Genomic DNA, 24,884 nt, shown 5'->3' with positions numbered 1-24,884 from the left:
TCTCAGCACTATTCCTTCATGCACCATAAAGTGACACTTCTCCCAATTCAAAATAAGGTTAGTCTCCTCACATCTTTGTAAGACCAATGCCAAATTATTTAAACAAGAATCAAATGATAGGCCAAAAACAGAAAAATCATCTATGAAAATCTCAATATATTTTTCAACCATATCAAAGAAAATAGCCATCATGCATCTTTGAAAAGTAGCTGGTGCATTACAAAGACCAAAGGGCATTCTTCTAAAGAAAAAGTACCATAGGGACAAGTAAAAGTAGTTTTCTCTTGATCTTACGGTGCAATAGGAATCTGATTATACCCTGAATATCCATCCGGAAAGCAATAAAATTCATGTCCTGCAAGTCTTTCTAACATCTGATCAATAAATGGTAAATGAAAGTGATCTTTTCTAGCGGCATCATTCAATTTTCTATAATCCATACACACACGCCACCCGTATGCTTGTTCTAGTTGGAATCAATTCATTGTTGTCGTTTTCTGAACAATCATACCACATTTCTTTGGCACAACTTGCACAAGACTTACCCAAGAACTATCAGAGATAGGATAGATTATACCTGCATCAAGTAGCTTAATTACCTCAACTTTCACTACTTCTTGCATCTTCGGGTTCAAACGCCTCTGAGGTTGGATAGTGGGTTTATACTGCTCCTCCATTAAAATTTTGTGCATGCAAATTGAAGGACTAATTCTCTTGATATCAGCTATTTTCCATCCAATTGCACATTTATGCTCTCTTAATACTCTGAGCAATTTCTCCTCCATCAAATCTGTCAAAGAAGAAGATATAATTACCGGTAAAGAAGAAACTCCATCTAAATAAGCATATTTCAAATGAGAAGGTAAGGGTTTGAGTTCAAGAATTGGAGACTCTTCAATTGATGGTTTAGGCTTTGTAATGTGTTGTCCTAACTCCTCAAATTTAATTGCCTTTTGCCTTGAATATGGTGGAATTGCCTTCATGAAATTTGCGTACTCCTTTATCTCCTCATTCTGAATATCTTTGTCCCTTAATTGAATCAGACATGCTTCAAGAGGATCTTCAAAAATATTTTCCTGAAAAACTTTATTCACCAACTTGTCAACTGTCTCAACTCTAAAACAAGAATTATCATCAGATGGATATTTCATTGCTTTAAAAACATTAAATGAAATAAGATCATCTTGAACTATAAGGATCAACTTCCCCTGTTGTACATCAATAAGAGCTCTTCCTGTTGCTAGAAAAGGTCGACTTAAGATAAGTGGTACCTCAAAATCTTCCTCTATGTCAAGAACTATGAAATCTGCAGGAAAGATAAATTTGTCAACTTTTACCAAAACATCTTCCACAATACCTCTCGGATATTTAATTGATCGATCAGCCAGTTGAAGTGACACTGTGGTTGCTTTTACCTTGCTCAATCCTAATTTCTTGAAAACTGAATAAGACATCAGATTAATACTTGCACCTAAATCACATAATGCTTTTTCAAAGTAAGAATCCCTAATAGTGCAAGGAATAGTAAAACTCCATGGATCTTTTAATTTCAGAGGTAATTTGTTTTGTAGGATAGCTGAACACTCCTCATTTAATTTCACAGTTTCATACTCCTTCAGCTTCCTTTTGTTTGCCAAAATCTCCTTAAAAATTTTTGCATAACTAGGCATTTGCGCTAAAGTATCTGCAAAAGTAATGTTAATGTGCAATTTTTTTTTAAATACATCAAGAAATTTAGAAAATTGCTTATCTATTTTGTGCTGTTGGAGTCGCTGAGGGAATGGAATTGGCGGCACATATGGCTTGGATTATCTGGAAAAAGTTTACTCTTGCTTGTCTCATTTGATTGTTTATTGACCAGCTCTTCCTTGTCTCTGAAAATCTCTTCTTCTCCCACTTGTTTACCACTTCTCAGGGTAATAGCCTTTATGTTTTCAATTGGATTTTTCTCTGTGTTGCTCGGCAAAAAGCCTTGTTGCCTTCCTGACATCATGCTTGCTAACTGACCCACTTGCATCTCCAAATTTCTGATTGAAGCCTCTTGGTTTTGAAATCTCACATCCGTGCTTTTGATGAAGTCATGAGTTGTGTTAGCAAGTTTGGTGACTACGTCTTCCAAATTTGACTTTGTCTCTTCTGATTTTTTGAATCCAGGTGGTATCATCACATTCTATGAAAAATTTGGATGATTGCGCCATCCCGAATTGTATGTGTTGGAGTAGGGATTATTCAGTGACCTGTTAAAATTCCCAACAAAGTTAGAATTTTCACTAGGTTGTTTGAAAGTATTACCTACGACACTCGGTGCTAACATGTCCTCCACCACAAAAATCACATGTCAAATTGTGAATTTTCATGGCTGAAACACTCATATTATCAAGCTTTTTGTTAAGTGTTTCAAATTGTGCAGCAATTGCAGCAAAAGCATCCACTTCATGAACTCCGCTAACTTTTCGCATTGGTAATCTCTCAGTAGGCCACTGATAACTATTGGACGCTATCTCCTCTAATAGATTGTAGGCTTCTTCTGGTGTTTTATTATTTAGAGTTCCTCTTGCAGCAGCATCAATCATAGAATGAAGATTTGTACTAGAGCTATTATAAAAAGTTTGTACCTGCATCTATACGGGTAGTCCGTGATGTGGGCATCTCCTAAGAAATTCTTTGAATCTTTCCCATGCTTCATATAATGATTCATTATCCATCTGCATAAAATTAGTAATATCGTTACGCATCTTCGAGACTTTGCGAGGTGGAAAGAACTTACCAAGAAATTTTTGAGCCATATCATTCCATGTAGTAATTGATCCTACAGGAAGAGAAGAAAACCAACTCTTAGCTTTGTCTCTAAGAGAGAATGGAAATAATCTCAATCTAATAGCATCATCTGTAACTCCATTATATTTAATGGTGTCACAGATTTCAAGAAAAACATCGATGTGAGCATTTGGATCATCGCTTGGTAGCCCACTGAATTGCACCAATTGTTGAAGCATCTGAATTGCAGGTCTTCTGATACTTGATGTGGTGCCTTGAACTGTTGGCGCAGCATAATCTCTTAAGAGTCTACGTGGATTTTCATTCTCACCGTCTGCCATCTTAGTGTGATTTTTCTGTTCTCTTAGTTGTCTTTTGAATGTACGCTCGATTTCTGGATCAAGCTCAACAAGTTTCCCTTGTTGGCTACGTGTCATAAATCGATGTACACCCTGAAAAATAAAACAAAATGAAAGCTAGATTAAACTTAGAATTATCTGGTATCAATATTAATTAGTATTAAACAAACGATCCCCAGCAACGGCGCCAAAAACTTGTTCGTAAAATTCTAAACGCAAGTGCACGTATCGAACAAGTAATATAATGATGAGATAAAGTATCGTCTCATGGAGATCGATGATTAATAAACCAATTAAATACTAAAATAGAGTAATTCTAAAATTTATCTGACAAATCAAAATATAATTAAGAATAAATTAAAATGAAATTTGTAGACTAAATGCAGTAAATCGATCAGATAAATATGTTAGAGCATCCGATTTCACCATAACCACTAGATATGAATTTCAGATTGTTGTGAGTACAAGAACTATATTAAATTTGTGATAGCGGAATTTCCTAATCTATTTACTATCCTATCTCTAGGTATAGCAAACCTACTCAGCTTATTAATCCACTATATCTCCATGTGAATTAAAATAAACATGAGTGCATTAAAAACTATGAATATTCCCGGTTTACAATGAGTCTTTTGGATCACCTTATCACTAGAAAGCTACACAAATAACGCGGTATATTTTATCCACGTTTAATTCATGGTTATATATTATAATGAGCAATTGCATATTATCACCTCTTAGTTTCAAACATGCACATCAGATCATTCAAGTGGTGGCAGGTCACTCAAAAGCATTAAACGCAATAATATATAACTCAAATGAATGAAATCAATTGTAAAACATAAAAATCATGAAATTCATATCATCATAGTTAGGCTACATCGTAGCCCTAACAATAGAAAATTAGAATATAGTAGAAAAATAAATAAAAATATAGATCAAACTCAGCATCTTGAATCAAAGGACAAGAATTCTGTCACCACTTTTGTTTTCTCTTCAAAATACTTGAAAAACTCTCAGAAGAATAAAAAAACGATTTAACCCCCAAAAACCTAGCTTCTCTCTCCCTTTCCATGTTCTCCTATTTATAGGATATATCTAAAATATCTATCTCCCAACGCTTGCAGATAACATTAGGGAACAAAATCAAGAATTTCATGATTTGATATTCATCTTCCACTGCTGCTTTTATTTAAATTCCTGATAGTTGACATTCTTTTCATTATCTTCTTCATATCTCATTATTCTGCATAAACAAGGAAAATTCAAATAATTAGAAGGAAATCTAAATATTTTCTTATAGATAATGCATTAATTACTGCCTAAAATAGGTAAAATAACCCTATTTTTATAGAGTTATCACTTACTGCTGTGGAGGTTCCGACAACTTTGAGATTGTTGTGCCTTGGAGGTAGCCACTTCACATCACCTAACTTTTGCACCTGCTTGATCTTCTTATTGGGTCAATTCTACTTGCACTTGCCATAATTTTGATTTCCTCCCATCAACATAACAACGAATGAGGGTTAAGGTTTTGACTTTCGTGCAAATGGAACCACTGTAGACTATTTATTACTCTTGGTTTTTTCTTGTAATGTTGATTAAGATTTCCTCCCTTAATTTGACTAACGTTTTCTCTTATGTTTGCAGAAATGCAATGTTAATGCAGCACCACACGACCGCCATATTGGAAAAATGATTGAAAAATAATAGAGGAGAGAGAGAGAGAGAGAGAGAGAGAGGGGGGCGCCAACACACTTTCGTTTATTTTCTCTTGAGACCGAATTCTGCCAAGTTGGGAATGGAAATTTTTTCTTGATCCGTTGTGGGAATGGAATTGATCCAATAAGAAGATAAGCCGGGTGCAAATGTTTGGCGGGGTGCAAGAAAAACGCGTGGGGTCCACCTAAGGAGAAAAAGAGGATAGACCCAAAAATTGCAATCACAACGGCCTTGACCACAACCCAAATGTTTGGTAGTGTGAAAGGAAAAGACACGCAAAGTCTAGAAAAAAGAGACTAAAAATGAGAAAAAAAGAAGATAGACCCAAAAATTGCAGTCGCATCAATCCCAAAATTGCATAAATTTTGGATATGACATTCTTAACGTGACAAATTTAATCGATAGTTATTGAAACTATATCTTTTGAGTGTAAATTACCTATAAAAGAAATTAACAAACTTTCACATTAAGAATTCGTCTGTGTCGTATATAATAGATGATTTATTGACAAATAGTTGTTTACATCGCTTAGAATAATTAATTAATAAAAAATATTTTCATAATCAACAACCTTTTATTTCTAAAGTTATTTTCGTAAATAATATAAACGATCATTTTTCATGAAAGTGTTTTCCAAATTGTTGATTTTATTAAAAAAAAATTCATTATTAATAATTCATGCCTGATATTTTCATTGATTAAGAATATACTTTTATTTGTTTGTTGATGTAAATTATACAAACATTCATTTTTGGCAAAGTATTTTTCCAAACGTTGAGTTTCAAGTTTTGCTATTACCAGTTTACCTAATAAACATGAAAATATACATATTAATGGGGTTTCTATTTCTGTCGCTGTTTTAAACCAAGTTGAATTCTTACTCTATAGTTGCTGAGAAGGACTTTATATTTTTGGACCTCCACAGTAAGATAAGATAAATTTCCTTGTTTGGAATGATAAGGTTATCCAAACTTTTGGGTCGATTGTTTTCCATGAATGCATATTAAATGCTTCATTACCATGGCAAAATACAAAAGAAAAGCAAGAATCGTCCATACCAACTATAACTCGATAGAAAAGTTGAAGTTAAATTTCACTGCACCTAAAAGATTTAACACCTGCTCTACTTCTGTCAGCTTAAAAAAAGGAGAGGGCAAAACAGTTACTTGACGACGAGCTGGTCGATTTTTGTGTATACTTTAATCTGTAACTCAAACTGGAAAGCTAAAGGCCAACCATGAGATCCACATACCACTGTTATGCTAACATTTTGCTTTCTGACACAGAGCAAATGAAGTGACAAACACAGACGAAGATATACTCTTGCCGAGGGCGCCAAGGAAACTTGAAGGCAAAATTGGAAGGAGAATTAGGGAAAGGCGGACGCCTTAGGTCAAAAAAGATGGTGGCTATATATTCTTTGATACATCAATTTTTTGATCCATTAACTGAGTGGACATGGCTTTTTGAAAGTAATCATCCATTGGAGACAATATTATATCGTGGAATGGACTTATCTTAAAATCATAAGCTTATTTACTTGTTCACAATTTTTTTTTTTTTTTTTTTTTAATTTCGATTGTGGATTTTGGGCACATTCATCCAATGCAATAAAGCTCAACTTACAAGAAAACAAGGGAAGCTGTTTGCAGAAATGTTGCCATAGAAAAACCTTTTCGTTGTAACTAACCAAAGATGTATTTGGAGCACATAAATTGATGTGAAACAACCTTGACAGATCCTAGGTTGGAGTAGGAATCACCCGTAGCTCTCCCGTGTGACCATTGGATCTAGACTTGTTGACAGCCAAACTCTGATACCAATGTTGGGTTGTCTTGAACTTCTCTCACCCCACAAGCTAACTCAAAGGGGAAGGCTTTTCCTCACATTTTTAAACCAACCACCAACCCCTTCCACAATCGATGTGGAACAACCTCAACAAGATGAAACTCATCCTTCATCCATTGATGATGCCAGAATTATTTTTCGAAAAGCATAACTAAGGATGAAGAATCCATCGAAGAATCGAGATAATTACCTCTTCCATTAGCAACATGACTAGGCCTCCAGAATTTCAGCTCAATAAATGGGATAAGCCCAGAACTATTTAACTACTAAAGCTAAACCACATTATAGAAGCTTAACTATCTAAGAAAACACAAATTCTTGCATAACATGGATGGCGGAAGTGAGCAGGAGCACTCCTAGAGTAGAAGTAGATAAAAAAAAAAAAAAGGATAGCTAATCCATCATAATCTCGAGTACAAATTACTCTATCTTCTTCTGGCATGGTAATTAAGTGTAAAATCACTCACAAAACAGTTATTCCCTAGTTATTTTAAGGCTTGTGGCAAGCCGGTACAATTCCAAGATTTTTTTATATACTGATTACAACAGAACTTTATGAAATTTAAATATGGTTTGGAGTGCTTAAGATTAGGAATTGGAACGGTGTGGTAGTCCTTCATTTTTCTTATAATATTGAGCATGTGAGTCACACTGAAGATAAGAATCATTTGGTCTTCGTCTATTGATAGGTATTTTCAATCCAACCATATATCAATCTGTCAATTTTTAGACATATATGAGTGAGAAGGCTAATTTTCCATGGAGGCAATCTAGTAAAGGAAGTTCCTCAAAGAGTGGCTTTCTTTCCCCGGAACAAGAAGGCTGTGTGGAATAGCATTTTGACATTCAGTAACAAGCCGAACGGCTTTGATTCTGGTTCTAGGCACTTTCGTAAGTCTGCCTTGGGGTTGTCAGGGACAAGGATGTTAGGAACAATCATTAACCGTTGGTGTTTTCTTGGTTGAGTTTTCTGCAGTCAAGAACAAGGTTGTTAGGAGCGAGTCCTACTTATAATCAATGAAGGCGTAAGGGATTGGATTGTACAATCAAATGATGGAATGTAAGATCCCAAAAATCACACCAACAATACAAAAATCTTGGATAGTCCTAGGAAGTTTGTTAATCATGAATGTTGTGTGACATTAAAACTTCGAAATGGCGTGAATTTATAGTTTATATACCACATGTACAAGAAATACTAGTATTTTTATCACCTGAATATCGAATATACATATTTGAAGGTCAAAGTATGTCAAAGTTGGATCAATGGGATCGGTAGGATCGCATCAATCCGATGACTTTTCTTAGCCTGGGATTGGGACCATGTAAAGATCCTAGCTAGTTAAGGTCCTTCTTAAGATTCCAATCATTTCTTAAGTTTCAAATGAACTCCGGGCATGGATAAGAATGCATGCTAGCAAAAGCAAGGAGAAGAAGAGATTGAAAGATTCCATTCCTCTAGCATTATTATTGCTGATTTAAAGAAAATAATGTTAGATGCTTAGAGAAGGAGCAAAACACAGCGTTTACTTCAGAACTCATTGACTTTTTGAGAGAGGTCATTTATTGAAAATCATTTTTTTGCAAGGGTGGCAACCTTTTGTAACTTTTTGACAAGTAGTCTATCTTGTGCTTAGGTCATTTATTGAAAATCATTTTTTGCAGGGGTGGCAACCTTTTGTAACTTTTTGACAAGTAGTCTATCTTGTGCTTAGGTCATTTATTGAAAATCATTTTTTGCAGGGGTGGCAACCTTTTGTAACTTTTTGACAAGTAGTCTATCTTGTGCTTTCCAATAGAAAATGTCATATTGCAATATTACTCTGACGCTCTGCCAACTGAAGAATTATAAAGTACTTCCGAAATAAAGTGGGAAGAAGATGACATCATGATTATGATACATGCAGATCGACCTTATATCTAAAGTTCTATGTCAGCCTCTGATCTCATTCTTTGGCAGTTCTTTGACTATAGGAAGGATCTTCTAAACCTCAAGCATAGCACGAGTAAACAGACAATTTAATAACTCTATCAAGCACCCCTACATAAATGGAAATTTCTTTATAGATCACACATAAACCTTTTAATTAGACCAATTTAACCATAAACCTAGCACCAACCGTGCCAAATAGGAGGCTAGCATCCACATCAGCGACTTCGGCCTAAATTGACAAAATGGACTGAATTGATATTAATGTAAAAATATTTAGAACTAAATTGGTCTAATTGAACAATTTATGATTGAATTGGTACCAATGTAATAGGTTTTTTTTTTGGGTACTTTTCCCTGCTTTAGAGCTTAAGAAAAGGCCACCAGTTGCTCAATGAGTTCACCAAAAAAACATTAATCTTGGCAAATTTAGGTTTCCTCTTGTCAACCTAAAGAATATTACATTAACTGAAGACCTTAACGGTCCTTTCTTGGAGTAATCTTTAGCTACAGCAATGGTATACTGCCTCTCTCAATTATAAAGTATAAAAAAGAAACCTATTCCTAACGACAAATGAAGTAAAACGAGCCAATGAATCATAGGAGAAAATAAAGAACCATGGGAAGAAACCACACTACAATTCTTTTCGCCCGAGCGTCTTTTGCTCTCATTTAGAGAACTCACAACTGAGACAGAAGCTGATGCGCCAAGCGATGATGTTTTCCCTTTAATTGCTGACTAATGAGGCTTAACCATAGGCCGTCAAACGAGTGGATTGGGTCGAAAATAGTCTAACCCAAATTTACCAATTTAATCCATATCACAGTGCATTACAATACAATTTTAATGACACATACCCGATCCGGCTTAGACTCAATCCATACTGGACCTGATCTAGTCTCCAATTCTTAGCAATTTTTCTTCTCATATTGTTGCTTTTGAAGAATGGGTGGTTCTGTGGATTGGCTCAATGAGACGGTCAGAGGGCTTGAGTTGGCTTTGAGAGTAGGGTTATGGATGGTGGCGTGAAAATGGCAGTGATGCAAAGGGTGGTGGAAACAAAAGATTATTTGGGTCGGTCCAGCCCAACCCAGAGGCAGAGAGAATCCGAGGTCTTTATCTAATTTTGGGGCATTACGTATATTATATAGTACTAGTTTTTTTTTTTTTTTTTTTTTTTGGGTCTGAATATCTCAGAACTAGTTGAAGTTGATTTGTTGTAATTTAGTTGGTATTTTGGAAAATTAATTAAGTTTAATGAAGCTTTTGTATTTATGATATCGACAATGGTGAAAAATATTACAATTCTCATTTTTAAGTAACGAATATCCAAGTAGCTTCCAGCATACATTTTCTTATAAATTGAGACATTTTTGTAAACTACATATATAGTATTGCAACATTGCGATTATTTTAATTTTCTTTTTTTTTTGTCATAATATCTAATATAGGACTGTTGACAAGAGTATCATAATTTAAATACTAATTACATTATTGTGCTTCTAATTCTTTTCTCAAGGGTAACTTATATGGGGAAAAAAGGATTCATGTTACCTAATCTTTCACAATTTATGCTTTCCATTTTTTGCTTTGTTTAGAGTTTTAAATAGTCGCCATATAATTAGTTATTAATTCATGAGCGCTTCCGATATTGTGTGCATCAATCACGTTCCTGCATATATTTGAAAAAAGAAGGAATGAATGAAAATAAATTTTATTTGCTGGGAAATCAATTAATTTATGGCTTATAATTCATATGTTTAATAATCATTAATCTCCTTTTATTTTTCACCACACCTCATTTTATTGAATAAAATGTTTCAATAGTTTAGTAAAAATTTATAAGCTCTTTTGTATTGCTTGATCAATCATGTTTATGCATAAATGTGAAAAAAGAACTCTCAAGTAAGGAATGAATGAAATAATATTGGATTTGCTCTTGTTAGGAAATTAATTAATTACTTATGATTTTTAATTAATATATTTAAATAATTAGTTTATCTCTTCTTATTTCTCCTCATTTCTTCATTTTATTAAAGTGTTCCGATAGTTAAGTAAACATTTGTGAGCTCTTTACATAGCCCTATTAAAAAATGAGAATGCACAAGATTTGGACACGCACTTATTGAAGTCTATTCTATCCAGCCATGTAATAATCCCAATTGGAAAACGTTTTCCCTTCCTATTCTTCTTGAAGCTTTTATGAATTTAGCGACAAATACTGTCTTAGCCGAGAAACAAGGAATTCTGAAGTTGCAAACTCGGAGAGTTTGATGTGACAACCCAGACCCAGGGTAGTCCAGAGGGATAGACTGAGATTGCTTTGGCAGTACGTGGGTGAGACCAAGGACATGTCTCCCGTCCCACGTCGCTTATGAGGGAGTCTTGGGCTAGTTTATAAAGGCTTGAGTCCCTTTAATCTGTATAACACGTTTTAAGCTGTGAGGACTCAGTGTCCAAAGCGGACAATATTATACGGGCCCGGGTCGTTACATTTGACATCTTCTTGGGCCAGCTTTCATTTAAAAGAAAACTCAATTCTTGACAACCTTCATGTCCCTAGTGTTTAGTTTGTTCTCTAAATCAACAATAGTGGATATCCAATATCACCGCTATATAACCATGTAAAGTGAACTTCATCAAAACCCAACTTGCTCAAATACGGTAAGGCCTCGTAACAGAACACACAATGGTCACCACCGCAGACCCCATACATGACCGAGTGAGCGAATTGAGAGCATTTGATGAGACGAAGGCTGGAGTCAAAGGCCTTGTGGATGCCGGGATCACCCTAGTCCCCCATATATTTGTCCGGCCGCCCGACACCATGGCCTGCGGCGAGGATCACGTGGACATCCCAATGGTCGACCTAGGATGCATGAATGCAGGCCCCACCCGTCACGAGGAGACAGTGTGGAATATGGGGCTAGCAATGGAAAAATGGGGTTTCTTGCGGGTGATCAACCATGGGGTCCCTAAGACCCTCGTGGAGGAGGTGATAGAGGGGTCGCACAGGTTCTTCGAGCAGGAGATGGAGGCCAAGAAAGGATTCTACACCAGAGATTTTACGATGAGAGTCATATACAACAGCAACATGGCCCTTTATAATTCGCAGCTGCTGATTGGAGGGACAGTATATTTTGCACCATGGGACCAGAGTCTCCCCAGCCTGAGGAGTTGCCCGAAGCTTGCAGGTGAGCCAATGGCTTGTCTTGCGTTTTTCACCTTTCAGAAAAGGGAAAATTCATGAACAAATTTGCAAAGTGGATTAGTAAAGATAGTTTGCGAAAGAATTGCCGCAGTTCATGTATGTGCAAGGTAACTGCTTTTGATAGCCTGTTTTTAAATCTCTCATTTAATCAAGGGCTAAATAGCAAGTGAATGAAACTTTGAGCTATTCACGTACCTTTCCATTACAACGGTGGGAATGGGTTTAAAGCCCAGGAAATGAAAGTGCCTAGTCTGTCGACGAGTTGGCTAAAGCAATTGTTACCGTCAAATATCTATGACATATCTCACCTGAGTCCCACTGCACATGTCATAGCATATAAGCTTGCATGGAATCTCAATCAATGAGATGGATCAGTAAGACAATCCTCAATGATTGATCATTTTCACTGATGGGAAACTCGGAGGTGGTCATTTTGTTCTTTTTGGGCAGAAAAAAGGACGTTCCTCAATGCGATAGCAATACCAAGTTTTTGCCGCCGAATTGATACAAAATACCAATACACTTTCTGGTTTTCTCTGGGAATCTGTCCAACCATACTTTTAAGGCAGCTCTAGTTCAGTTTTCTGATGCATCATAAATTCTCTGGCAGAGAAATGCTGATGGAGTACTCAAAGCATGTGATGAGACTGGGCTCTTGTCTGTTTGAGCTCTTATCAGAAGCACTAGGACTCCGCCCAAATCACTTGAAGGAAATAGAGTGTGGAAAAGCACACTCGATCATGTGCCACTACTATCCACCATGCCCCCAACCTAAATTGACCCTGGGTGTGACAAAGCATTCAGACAACAATTCGCCTCCAAGATCAAATTGGAGGACTTCAAGTACTTCATGAGAACAAGTGGATCGATGTTCCTCCAATACCTGGAGCACTAGTGATCAACATCGGAGATCAATTGCAGGTAAGTAGCTTTGGGAAAAATCACTGTTCATCTCTAAGCTTCTCTGAAACCTTGTTTTGACTGGTCGACACATTGCAATCCTCTTCTCACCCTTATTACTGTACTATCTCATATGCTAAGATAGTTAAAGAGCTCTTGAGAATTTACCATGGCATCATCCCTGTAGCAATAACATAATGTCTTAAAAATCCGCACTTCTCTTTGGCAGGATGAATCTGCATTTACCATTCCCAAATGCCTTGTGCATCAAGTATACTAACAGAGCTATTTGACCAATCCAAACTTGATTCAAACTTGGTTGCATCATGCTAGCACACATTGACAGGGTCAAAATTGTCTAAATGAGAGATATGTATGTGGAGCACTTTTTGCAGGAGTGGTATATGTGGATCCTAGAAATTCTGCAGTTTTCTGTATTAATCAATGTGAAGATTGCAATCATAGCAGTCTCTAGAAACTATATCCATTCATTTCTGACCTGAAAACTGGAGGACTGAGAACAGTTCACTAATCGTTGCATTTGCAGCTCATAACAAATGACCGGTTTAAGAGTGTCGAGCACCAAGTCAGCGGCATGCTTTTCCGGCCACACTTCTCAGCCATCTTCGAGGCTGTATGAACCTATCAACAAATTAATGTCAGCAGACAATCACCAATCTACAAGGAGACTACACTTCCAAACTACACTGCCCACTACATTTCCAAAGGTGTATATGGAACTTCTACCCTTCCTGATTTCAAGCTGTACACTTTGTCAACAGGAAGATGAAGAGATAATGGGTGAAGGATATTCATGGTGTTTGGTGGGATTTCTCTTCATTCGCTCTTTTAGCAGAGGGGCAACTTTTTAATGTGGTCTTCTGCATGTTTGCACTTGAAATTAAAAGTCTGTCCGTATGTTCATCCATGTAGAACAGGATTGCTTTTCTTCACCGGTCGGTCATGACGCTTATATTGCTTCATTTGATAGCACCAACACAACTCTCAAAAACAAAGATCCTTTTCAAACAAAAGCAGAACCTAAGAAAGAACACAAAATAGAGGGAGAGAAAGATGAACACATACCTCTCTTAAATGGAAAGAAAGATGCCATCTTTAGATGAAGTTGTTGAATACTCATATGACAGTTAAAACACTAATCTACTACAAGAAAAATTGCACTTTCAGAACATTACTGTTTGGTTCAGCTTCGAATTCCACTATGTAAATTGGTGGCAAGGATAAAAAGTGGTATTCTTGCCAGCCTCCAACTTGCTCAATGACAATAACCAGTATCAACCACAAGGCAAAGATCTATGTACACTTCCTAAATTTTCTATGAAACAGTAGGTTTCTATTATGACGACATGGTATCTGAAACTTAATTGATCTAATCTAGTCAGCATTGCATTAAGATGACACAATGATTGATTCAAGGGCTAAGACGACATCGCACCGTCCTGTCATCTATCGATGGTCAACTCTGTCCTAACAGATATCTTTCCGTAAATTGCAAAACTTGTGTACTAGCCACCTGGTCCCCCAAACAAAGAATCATCATTATTAAACAGCATTGTCATTTTTCAAAGCAAGTGGTAGCTCATAAGCTATGACTTTCTCCTTCCATTTTTGTGGACCTCATTATTCTGAAGTCAAATGGATCCTCCCAATGTGATTTCACTCTTCTCTTATCTCCATCTCTCAGCTATAAAAAGAAGAGCTGCTCATATCATGCATTGCAATGTCTCCCCAACATTCAATTCATAATTCAAGCTCATATCCAACAAATTCACATTCACATTGATATTGAATTGCAGCACAGAGAGAGAGAGAGAGAGAGAGAGAGAGAGGAACAATGTCTACCATCGATTTGGCCTCGGGAGAGCAGAGCTATGACAGAGCGAGCGAGCTGAAAGCGTTCGACGACTCGAAAGCCGGCGTCAAAGGCCTCGTCGACGCCGGGATCACCGAAATCCCCAGAATCTTCATCCGACCGGACGAGACATCCGAAGACAGCTCCGGACCGAGCGGCGGCACCGAGAATCTCAGCGTCCCGGTCATCGACCTCGGCGGGATCGACCGCGACCCGGCCAAGAGGAAGGAGGCGATCGAGGGGATGCGGCGCGCGTCGAAGACGCTGGGGTTCTTCCAGGTGGTGAACCACGGGGTGCCGGCGGCCGCGATGGAGGAGATGAAGGAGGGGGTGAGGCGGTTCTACGAGCAAGACGACGAGGCGAAGAAGGCGTTCTACACGCGGGACGTGACGAGGAAGGTGGTGTACAACAGCAATTTCGACCTGTACACGGCGGCGGTGGCGAACTGGAGGGACACCTTCTTCTGCTACATGGCGCCGAGCCCGCCGTCGCCGGAGGAGCTGCCGGAGGTTTGCAGGTAACGTGCCGTCCATCCCGGAGTCGCCGATGCCATTTTCACCTGCGACGTTACAAAATATGTTGTTTTTCACAGAGACATAAAGTCACAAAGCCGCCTTTTTACCTTTGGGATGACTTTCTTTTTAAATCTAATTCTATTTCACTGAAATACCTAAAAAATCTCAATATAAAAAGTAAATTTAGGGATAAATATACTAAATATCCTAACATTTTTCATGAAAAGTACAATTTAATTCTAAAATTTTTTAAAAAGTATAATTAAGTTGCAAAACTTATTATGAAAATTTATACATCAAGTTCTAAAATTTATCATGAAAGTACAATTAAATCTTAAAATTTTCAAAAAGTGAAATTAACGAAATGACTTGATTAAACAAATTTGACAAGTTTTATGATTTAAGAGTATTTTTTGAAATTTTTGTATTTTTGTAATAAGTTTTATGCCTTCCAATACACTTATTTCATAATTTTATACGTGGATCTAGCCTAAATGACTTTCATGACTAAAATTGTAGGGACATACTGATAGAATACTCAAAACAAGTGATGAGCTTAGGTGGGTTGCTGTTTGAGCTCTTGTCTGAGTCTCTTGGGTTGAGATTGGATCGCCTCCGGGAGATGGACTGCGCGGAGGGCCTCGTGGTCATTTGCCACTACTACCCGGCATGCCCAAGGCCTGAGCTGACGATGGGGACGAGCAAGCACTCCGACAACGACTTCCTCACGGTGCTCCTGCAGGACCATATCGGAGGCCTCCAAGTCCTCCATGACAACCGCTGGGTTGATGTTCCTCCAGTCCCTGGAGCTCTGGTGGTCAATGTCGGTGACCTCCTACAGGCAAGTTTCTCTTGTTGTTTGATTTGATTCGACCCTATTTTTATATCTAGCGATATTAGACGTAACATCTAACCACTTGCAAGCAACCCCTTGGATCAATGAAAACGACGTCACCATGTCAATTGTCTTTAGGGAAACTAGTGCTGGAAGTTAATTTCGAAGGGCATTGACAAAGCATTGCAAGCACACGATCTGATATCGCCGAAGACAAAGTACTGGGTCAATTATCAGAACACCCGAAATTTATGTGAACAGCATGGGCGATGTCTCGGGGATCCTGGGAGATACTCTTTGCCAAGGGATTTCTTGCCCTTGGTGAGCATTTTGGTAACGGGGTGGATGCTAATGATGTCTGTCCCTCTTATTTTCTTCCTTTCAGCTCATAACGAACGACAAATTCAAAAGCGTGGAGCACAGAGTGTTAGCAAACCCGGTGGGGCCGAGGATCTCGGTGGCCTGCTTTTTCAGCACAAGCTTCCAACCGTCGTCGAAGCTTTTCGGGCCGATTAGGGAACTGTTGTCTGAGGACAATCCTCCGATCTACAGAGAGACCACAGTGAGGGACTATCTTGCCTACTTCAAGGAACATGGCCTTGATGGAACTTCCCCTCTGAGACACTTCAAGCTGTAAACCTTACATTTTTCTTCTAAGGAAGAGATGCACAATCCTTCTTGAACAATTAATGGCATTGCTACAAATTTTAGATTTTCGATTTGCTTGCTGTGTATTAGCCACGTCCCTGTAGCTTTGTATTGATTGTCTATAAAATAAAATTCCTTTTCATGCTACCATTGTACCAACATACCATATTTTAATCTGCAGACCTTGATTCGATAATAATTTGCAATTGGGGATTGCACTTGGACATCAGTTTTGGAACTGGCCATGGCCCGTCGGACATAGATATAGATGATGCTCATTGAGTTTTCGAAGTACTCAATTACAGAAGATGAGTTGGCTAACTGATAATTTTCTCATGACTTTGTGCAGTCAAAGATGATGAGCCTGTTTACAATTTTCTGACTGCTTCTTCAACTTCATCACTTCTGTTATTTGTAGCCATTCGTTTCCCAAATGCTTTTCGGATATACCTGCGTTTGACCAGCACTACTTAGAAAATGCCAAACTAAAATCTTGAAAGTCAGACGAACTGGCCGCACAATAATAGCCTGTCGCTTCTTGGCCTTGCTCTTGAATGCCAATCACTTTCATGGTGATGCAACGTATGTAAATGTTCTTTCTCCTCACTGTTCTTGATCCAGTCATGGGACACCACAGGACCGTTGTCTTTCAAATTCTTCAACGTTTAATATAAGATCAGAACTTGGAACTCAAGTGTTTTCACTAAGGAAGAAAAATGGAAATGTTCAGCAGAGATGAAGCAAATAAAAATAAACAGAAGTACGATTAGATATGTGAGCTAAAGATTTTCAATGAATCAAAAAGGTATCAAGGGCCTTGTCAATGCAAGCTAAAGGCTTTCAGTGATCCCCATGGCTGTTCTGGAGGAGATGCTGGACGGAGTGTGCCACTTCCATGAGCAAGGCGCTGGAGAGAAGAGACAGTTCTATTCGTGAGATTTCACGAGAAGCGTTGTGTACCATAGCAATTTCAACCTGTATAGAGCAGAGGTGGCAAATTGGAGGGACACCTTATTCTGTGTTATGGCACCTAAAGCTCCTGAGGCAGAGGACTTGCCAGCGGTATGCTGGTAAGTGATTCTGCAGAATCTTCAACCACAGTCTCTTGCAATAACTTGTAGTCTTTGCTTCTAACGCATTAGGAATTTGTAATGATTTGACCCGCTAAATTTTCTTGAACACCCCAGTGACATAATGCTGGAATTCTCGAAGTTATGACAAATTTGGGAATTACCTCGTCCGAGGTCCTGTTGGATGCACTCGGGTTGAAGCCGAACCATTTGAAGGACATGGAATGCACCGACCGACTCATCCTTCTGAGCCAGTACTACCCCAAATGCCCACAACCAGAGCTCACTCTACGAGCCAGCAAGCACATTGACAGTGACTTCTTCACCGTCCTCCTGCAAGACCGTGTAGGAGGTCTCCAAGTTCTTCAACAGAATCAGTGGATCGACATGAGCCCTGTGCCATGAGTGCTGGTAGTTAACATTGGAGATCTGCTTCAGGCAAGTCTCACCTTACTCTCCCTCCCTACGTCTTATCACCAGAGACCTTGTTAGGCACATGAATGAATTACTGAACAAAGCATTTTATGCCTGAGCTCTTTATCCAGCAGGTGAGTGTGCACTTCTAATCACAAACCAGACCATTTTTTTTCAGCTTATCTCGAGTGACATATTCAAGAGCTCTGAGCACAGAGTTGTGGCAAACATGGGGCCGAGAGTGTCTGCAGTGTGCTTCTTTACACGACGACGCCGCCATTGCCAAAACTGTATGGTCCGATCAAGGAGTTGATTTCTGTGGGCGATCCGGTGAAGACGGAGAAACCACCATCATGGAGTATAGTTCCCACTTTAGCACGAAAAGTGATGGGACTTCGGCTCTGCAGCAGTTCAAGCTGTGAGCTTGGCAGTGGCAAACAACTGGTGCTACAAATTGGAAAGGGGATGCCTACATTAGCAGAAAATAAACCCGAGCGTGATACAAGTTTGCTGGCTAGTTTGTAACTTTTCATATTCATATTATGTCTCGGCTTTCATATGCAAAATACTTCATCAATTGACTACGATATGATCAGAGCATGAAGCTCCAATGTCAAGTCTATCTCAACTGATGATCATGTGAATCCCATGTTACCATGGACAGATTTGCGCCTGCACTATTAAACTAAAGAGATGTGTTGGAACAACAATTCAATCTACAATATTTTAGATTTCTACCTGACGTGTACTTAAGTAGAAAACTAAATCCAAATTCTAATATCGAATCCTAGTCATCCGTCAGTGCCCGAAAGTCCTATATTCTTGTGAACTTGTTCTTCCAAAAATATCAGTTTTTTGCCCAGACAATGTTTTTTTTTTTGTTACCCTACTTCTTCTTCTTCATCTCACGGAGTGATCACGGTTATCTAGCATGAGTAGATCAATGAATCAAGTAACAACAATGAGTTTGTCACAGAAGTAGCAAAAATCTCTTATAATGCAGGAAGCGGTCTCTCTTATCATCTCCAAAACTATAGTTAAAAGGTGGGAAAACGTTACATGACCTCAACAAACAAGAATTTCACGAAAACCGGCGACGTGGGCTGGCTGAGGGAGGGGCAGTGGGGGAGTACTTCGACTCTATTACAAAAAGAGCTTGTTTCAGTTTTGCTGCTATGTTTATGCTCCGGTGTCATAAGCTCCAACCTTTTCAGGTGAAAACAAAATCAAGAGTTAAAGAAGAAAACGACCTCAAATAGAAAGAGTGTGTTTCCATTGCCGCAATGCTTTGGTGTCCTAAGGTCCAACCTTTGTGGGTAAAAAGCACAATTACAAATTCAATAGCCGGAAAAGAGACATCAGAGGCGCAAAGCGAGCTATGTTTTTACCGCTACGTTCTGGTGTCATAAGCTCTAAGCAGCAGAGGCCTCTTCTGGTTATGCAAGTCCGCAAGACCTACCGAGAGATTATAGACGGGACTGTCAATGCGTACTCACGCACTGCAGAAAGATGGGTGCAGATTTAACCCTGAGAAAGAGCCATTTCAGCGGCTTTGTTAGCTTCGGGCGCAGGTTTCTTTTGCTTAAGTGACAGAAGTGGCCTTGAAGCTCTGTTAAGGGGTTTGCAGCTTGCTCGAACTTTCCTGCCCTCCTTCCCTCTCCCAACGGTGCCTTTCTGCACAATTCCTAGCATCGTTTTCGTTATATTCTTACCTGACTTAGCGTGTCTTTGTTGTCATTGATGGCAAGAAAAAGAATCAACCTCTCTTAATACTCTGAACAAGATTAGCCATGCATAAATATAAAAGAAAAAAAAAAAAAATTTGAGAAAGCGAGTATTACATATAGTACTACTAAGAATCTCAAACTGATAGATATGCGTCATATTTATTCCAAATTAATTTTTATGTCACAAAAAAATCTCGAATTGATACACTTGTGCCTAGCAAAAACTTTCAAATTAGTACACTTGTGCCATCAAAAATTCCAAACCGGTTCACCCATGTCATATTTACCCAAAATTGGTATATTTGATAAATTTGAGTTTCTGGGTAAGTATGGCAAGATGCATCGATTTAGAATAAATGTGGTATATGTATATCAGTTGTGGCACAAGACTACTAGTTCAAGACTTCTTGTGACAATAAATTTGGTTCATGTGTACTAATTTGGGTTATTGGGTGATACTAATCCATTAGCTAAACAATGTGTCTTTTGTTTTCCAAAGTAAATCGAGTATAGGACAATGATAAGAATTAGAAAAGTTTTAGTTCCCGGCAATGTTGTTTGAGTGCATGGTTCTCCACGAAACTTAAGTGGCACAGGGAACTTGACGCAAACTTGCAAAGACAATAGCTGAATCGTGTGCATAATTTCAGTTATACGTGCAAATTAGATGTTACAAATTATATGTCACGTTTCTTTTTCTTTTTTTCACCTCAAGATAGGTATATTTAAGTGTTTCCAATACAGAGATGATGTCATTTGATTAAGTCGCTCGACACAAGTATTTTATGAGACTTTGCTCAATATATCATAAAATTCATATTAGGAAGTAAGACGTGCCACTTATTTCAACTTAGATAATTTGAGAATTACAATTTACAACGTGACAAATGCTCTCAAATCATTACAAAATTAGAATATTGAAGAGCGCTGTCTCTTCTACCCAGCAGCAGTGGCTTCTCACCTGTGTTTTTACTTTTCTAATATTTCTCAATTTTTGCATATCTTGTTGTGCTCAATATCGCAAGACGACAATAGCGGTTTGATTAATAAAAAAGATGATAAGGGGTGATTGGTGTTAGTGACTCACATTACATAAAAAATTCTCATAATCATTGCACTAGAAACATCCACTACAGAATATATGGTTACGATTACAATATAACGACATAAATGGTCTCGAATTTTAGCTTAATTTATAATGCGGTCATTGAATATTTTGTATATATTCAATTTAATCCTTAAAAAAAATTAATTTTAAAGTATATGAAAATATTCAATATTGAATTGATGGAAGGACAACATTAAATATTTTCATATAGTCAATAAATTAAATTGAATATATATTAAAAGTTCAGATCATATTGAGTACTTTAAAAAATTAGAAATTATATTGAATAAATTAAAAATTCAAGAATATGTTACAAATTAAAACTATATCTATCATTTTCCCTCCCTTTACTGCATATCGCTGTGGCTGGCTGGCCTACGCAAGCTTGAGTTGACAATGGAGTTCCATGGATCGACCGATGCTCGCCAGAAACGACAAGAGCCTTGACGCGGACGCATTTCCGAGCACTCCACCGTCGGAAATTATCTTTCAATATCGTCTTCTTGAGATTTCTCTCATTCTCTTTGCCTCGCTTCGCTTGCGCTGCCGCTGATTCCTGCGCCGGAAGAAAAGAGAAATGGCGCCGGAGCTGATACTCGCCTCCGACGTTGGTTACGACCGGCAAGCTGAGCTGAAGTCCTTCGACGACTCGAAGGCCGGCGTCAAGGGCCTCGCCGACGCCGCGCTGACCAAGATACCAAGACTCTTCGTCCACGACCACCTCGACCTCGAGCTCGACCGCGCCTCGGAGTCGCCAGGACCGTGCCCGAGCGTTCCGGTCGTGGACTTGGGAGGTGCGGGCCGGGGCTGGAGCCCTGGTGAGCGGAAGCGGACGGTCGGTCTGGTCCGGGAAGCCTGCGTGACGTCGGGGTTCTTCCAGGTGGTGAACCACGGCGTGCCGGCAGCTCTCACGGAGGAGATGGTGGAAGGGATCCGGAGGTTCCACGAGCAGGACCTCGAGGCGAAGCGCCAGTGGTACTCGCGGGATTACGGCGGGAGGAAGGTGCTGTACAACAGCAACTTCGACCTGTACCAGGCCCCGGCGGCGAACTGGAGGGGCACGCTGAGCTGCGTCTTAGCTCCCCGTAGTCCGGATCCTCAGGAATTGCCTGCTGTCTGTCGGTAATCTCTGTGTGTGCGTGCTTGAAGGGCTGAAACTAATTCTAGTTTTGGGACTAGCGGTATAAAAGCTTTCAAATTTAGGCTTGCGATACCCACTTGTGTCCTGTGAGAGGAATTGAAAGTTCCATGATAGTTTTCTTTGACGCATAGCAATTCAGTGGAAGAAAAGAAAGAAAGCGAAGAAGCTCTAGCCTAAATAAGATTTTAAGATCTGATAATTAAGTAAAAAATGGGGCTTTCGGAATAGATGGAGCTGCTTCTTGGCCCTGGCGAAACGTGTGCTCGGTGTGCCAGGAGTTCTTGCCATTTTCTCAAGGGGCTTTGGGGTCATAGATCAGTTGAAGCAAACGATCATGTGGGGCGTAGATCTTTGGGGGATTCAGAGTCGGAGTGCTGATAGATTCAGTTTAAATGGAAAAACTAATTGCCTTTTCTGTTCTTCCTCTTTGGTCTGCAAGAATGGCTGCTCTGTTACACGAATTATGTACTTGTATTTTAGAAGCTCGATTTTTTTATGCAGAGTAAATAGACCTGGTCTTTGAGAGAGTGAGATAAAGATTGATCTTCTAATGTTCCGTGGCATTTGACTAATCACCTGTTCTCTGTCACCAATCGACTTGCAGAGACGTACTAATTGAGTACAAGGACAGAATTCTGGAATTGGCAGATACCATATTTGAATTACTGTCAGAAGCTCTTGGCCTCGACCCTAGCTACCTGAAAACTATCCACTGTGGGGAGGGACTCTTCTTTGTTGGCCATTACTATCCAGCATGCCCGGAACCGGACTTAACCCTTGGGACTGGTGATCATACTGATAGTGGCTTTCTCACCATTCTTCTCCAAGACCAAATTGGTGGCCTCCAGGTCCACCATCAGAACCAATGGATCGACCTTTCCCCAATTCCTGGAGCCCTTGTAATAAACTTGGGAGACTTGATGCAGGTCCGTTTATCAGAGTTTTGCAGTTTACATTTCTATCAGTTAGTTTCTTGTTTCAATGTTCTCACATTAGCCAATGCATTTGTAGCCCAATCTGTGCTTTTTTGTGTGGCTGATCTAACGAGTAGGTCCTTCAGTCAATTTGTTATCATGGTCCATGGACACACATCTGGTGTTACAATCTGAATAAGTGAAATGGAAGATAGCTCTTTCATCTATGTTCTTCTATCCTAACTGTTTTGTAGTGTGTTAGAGATGCCAAATACTTCCCTAAGTCGGTGTAGAGGTCTAACAGATGGATTGTAGAGTATCCTGTTTACAACTGTGGAACTTCCAGTTAGCTCTTGCAACATTAACTGAGCTAAGTCAATTTTCATGATATTTCTATGTGAATGTTGTTTTTCTTCACAATCTTTTGGTCTTAGCTAATTATTTTGACAACTGTGCTAGGAGTGCATGTGAGAATGACTTGATAAAATTTGGCCCTTTTAAACAAGTTTGATTACGTATGCTATATTTATGTGTGATCGATATTCCAGAGTATTTGGTCTTCACTTTGCCATGTCCTCCTCCATCTTGCAGCTGATCTCGAATGATAAGTTCATTAGCGTGAGTCACAGAGTTCTAGCCCTGAAAATCGGGCCAAGGATTTCAGTGGCGTGTTTAATGAGGCAGCATCTCCCTCCAGAGAATTCTTCAAGGTTGTATGGCCCTATCGAGGAGCTGCTATCAGAAGAAAATCCCCCAATTTATCGGGAAACTACGGTGAAGGACCTTGTTACTCACTACTATGCAAAAGGACTTAATGGTGTATCTGCACTGGAACATTTCAAGCTATGAAATATATTGTATACAACAATTCAAGGATGTTCTCTCTTGAATGACAGTTGGAGACATTTGATCTGTGTAGTTTTTCAGAGCATTAGCTCCCCGGCAAAGCATTCAGATGTGGTTAAATTTTAATAGAGTATATGTTTGTAGTGCCTGGCAAACTCGTACTTATGTAACTATTGTGCATTTAGAAGAGGCTTTCTGCTTTCAAAGTAAAAATAAGAAATGGAATCATGGTTAGTGTCACGCCCCGACCCTCGGTCACGTGACAATCCTTCAAATTTTGGTCGATTTTAAAATATGATATCCCATGACTACATATCGCCGACCATTTCCTTTTTAATAGCACATGTGGAAGCAATTATAAATCCCCAGATAATAAAACAATGAGATAGAAAAACAAGCCATATTTTTCATATTGAAATTCACAACCACAGATGTACAGGGTTCACAAAAGAGGATAGGATTTCGGTCCTCATCCGAATCATGCTCGAGATCATCATCTCGATCCTCCTCAGATCTTTCACCACTAGGCTCATTTTCTTCAAACTCTTCATCTCCTTCTTCTCGCTCATCCTCGGCTTCAAATGTCGGCTCGTCTTTGGGAAATCTAGGGGTGTGGCACCCGAACCCTTCTTCTTGGTCGCCACAGGCACCAACGTTACACCTTATTACATCTCTTAGAAGAAGCATTACAATTCATAGACATTTTTTTTTTTTTAAAACGGTCCCGGCGCGACTCATTAGCGGAAGCAAAATAGAACATCACCATCTCACCCTCCATCAACCATGATACAAATACACACCACTAATCATCATGATTAAAAGACAAGCCTTGACACTTTATTTACATATTTCCAAGATGGGACTTCTTGGGTCGGTACATCAAAAGGAAAAGCCAGGACTCAGCCATGCCCGGCCTAAAACCCCAAAAAGAAACCCTCGACCCGCTACAACTCACGTGTTAAATCCCCATCATCAATGTCGGCTAACTATCCCCAAAAAGATCCAGCTCCTACTCGTCACGCACGGGCCCTCACACCCAACCCGGTGCATCAGGCGGTGGCGGC

General features: G+C 39.1%; 2 protein-coding genes and 1 pseudogene across 2 annotated transcripts; all 3 read left to right on the top strand.

The window, feature by feature from the left end:
• The first annotated feature begins 2,631 nt into the window (after positions 1-2,631).
• On the top strand, positions 2,632-2,745 carry LOC120287936 (annotated as a pseudogene).
• An 8,561-nt stretch (positions 2,746-11,306) lies between these two features.
• On the top strand, positions 11,307-13,368 carry LOC120287261 (1-aminocyclopropane-1-carboxylate oxidase homolog). The gene is made up of 3 exons (XM_039300005.1): positions 11,307-11,811; positions 12,652-12,749; positions 13,276-13,368. The coding sequence occupies exons 1-3, from the start codon at positions 11,307-11,309 to the stop codon at positions 13,366-13,368; spliced, it is 696 nt and encodes a 231-aa protein (XP_039155939.1).
• Positions 13,369-14,566: 1,198 nt separating this feature from the next.
• Positions 14,567-24,009, top strand: LOC104414536. The gene is made up of 11 exons (XM_039300004.1): positions 14,567-15,119; positions 15,637-15,958; positions 16,338-16,587; positions 16,950-17,007; positions 17,471-17,670; positions 17,813-18,066; positions 18,216-18,218; positions 18,301-18,589; positions 21,471-22,041; positions 22,665-22,986; positions 23,566-24,009. Exons 1-11 carry the CDS (start codon positions 14,584-14,586, stop codon positions 23,821-23,823), a joined length of 3,063 nt encoding a protein of 1,020 aa, XP_039155938.1. The 5' UTR covers positions 14,567-14,583; the 3' UTR covers positions 23,824-24,009.
• The last annotated feature ends 875 nt before the right edge of the window (positions 24,010-24,884 follow it).

This window comes from Eucalyptus grandis, chromosome 8 (genome assembly GCF_016545825.1).
Source record: "Eucalyptus grandis isolate ANBG69807.140 chromosome 8, ASM1654582v1, whole genome shotgun sequence".
Lineage (NCBI taxonomy): Eukaryota > Viridiplantae > Streptophyta > Magnoliopsida > Myrtales > Myrtaceae > Eucalyptus > Eucalyptus grandis.
The sequence above is the reverse complement of the archived record's forward strand: the minus strand, read 5'-3'. Positions and strand labels throughout refer to the sequence as shown.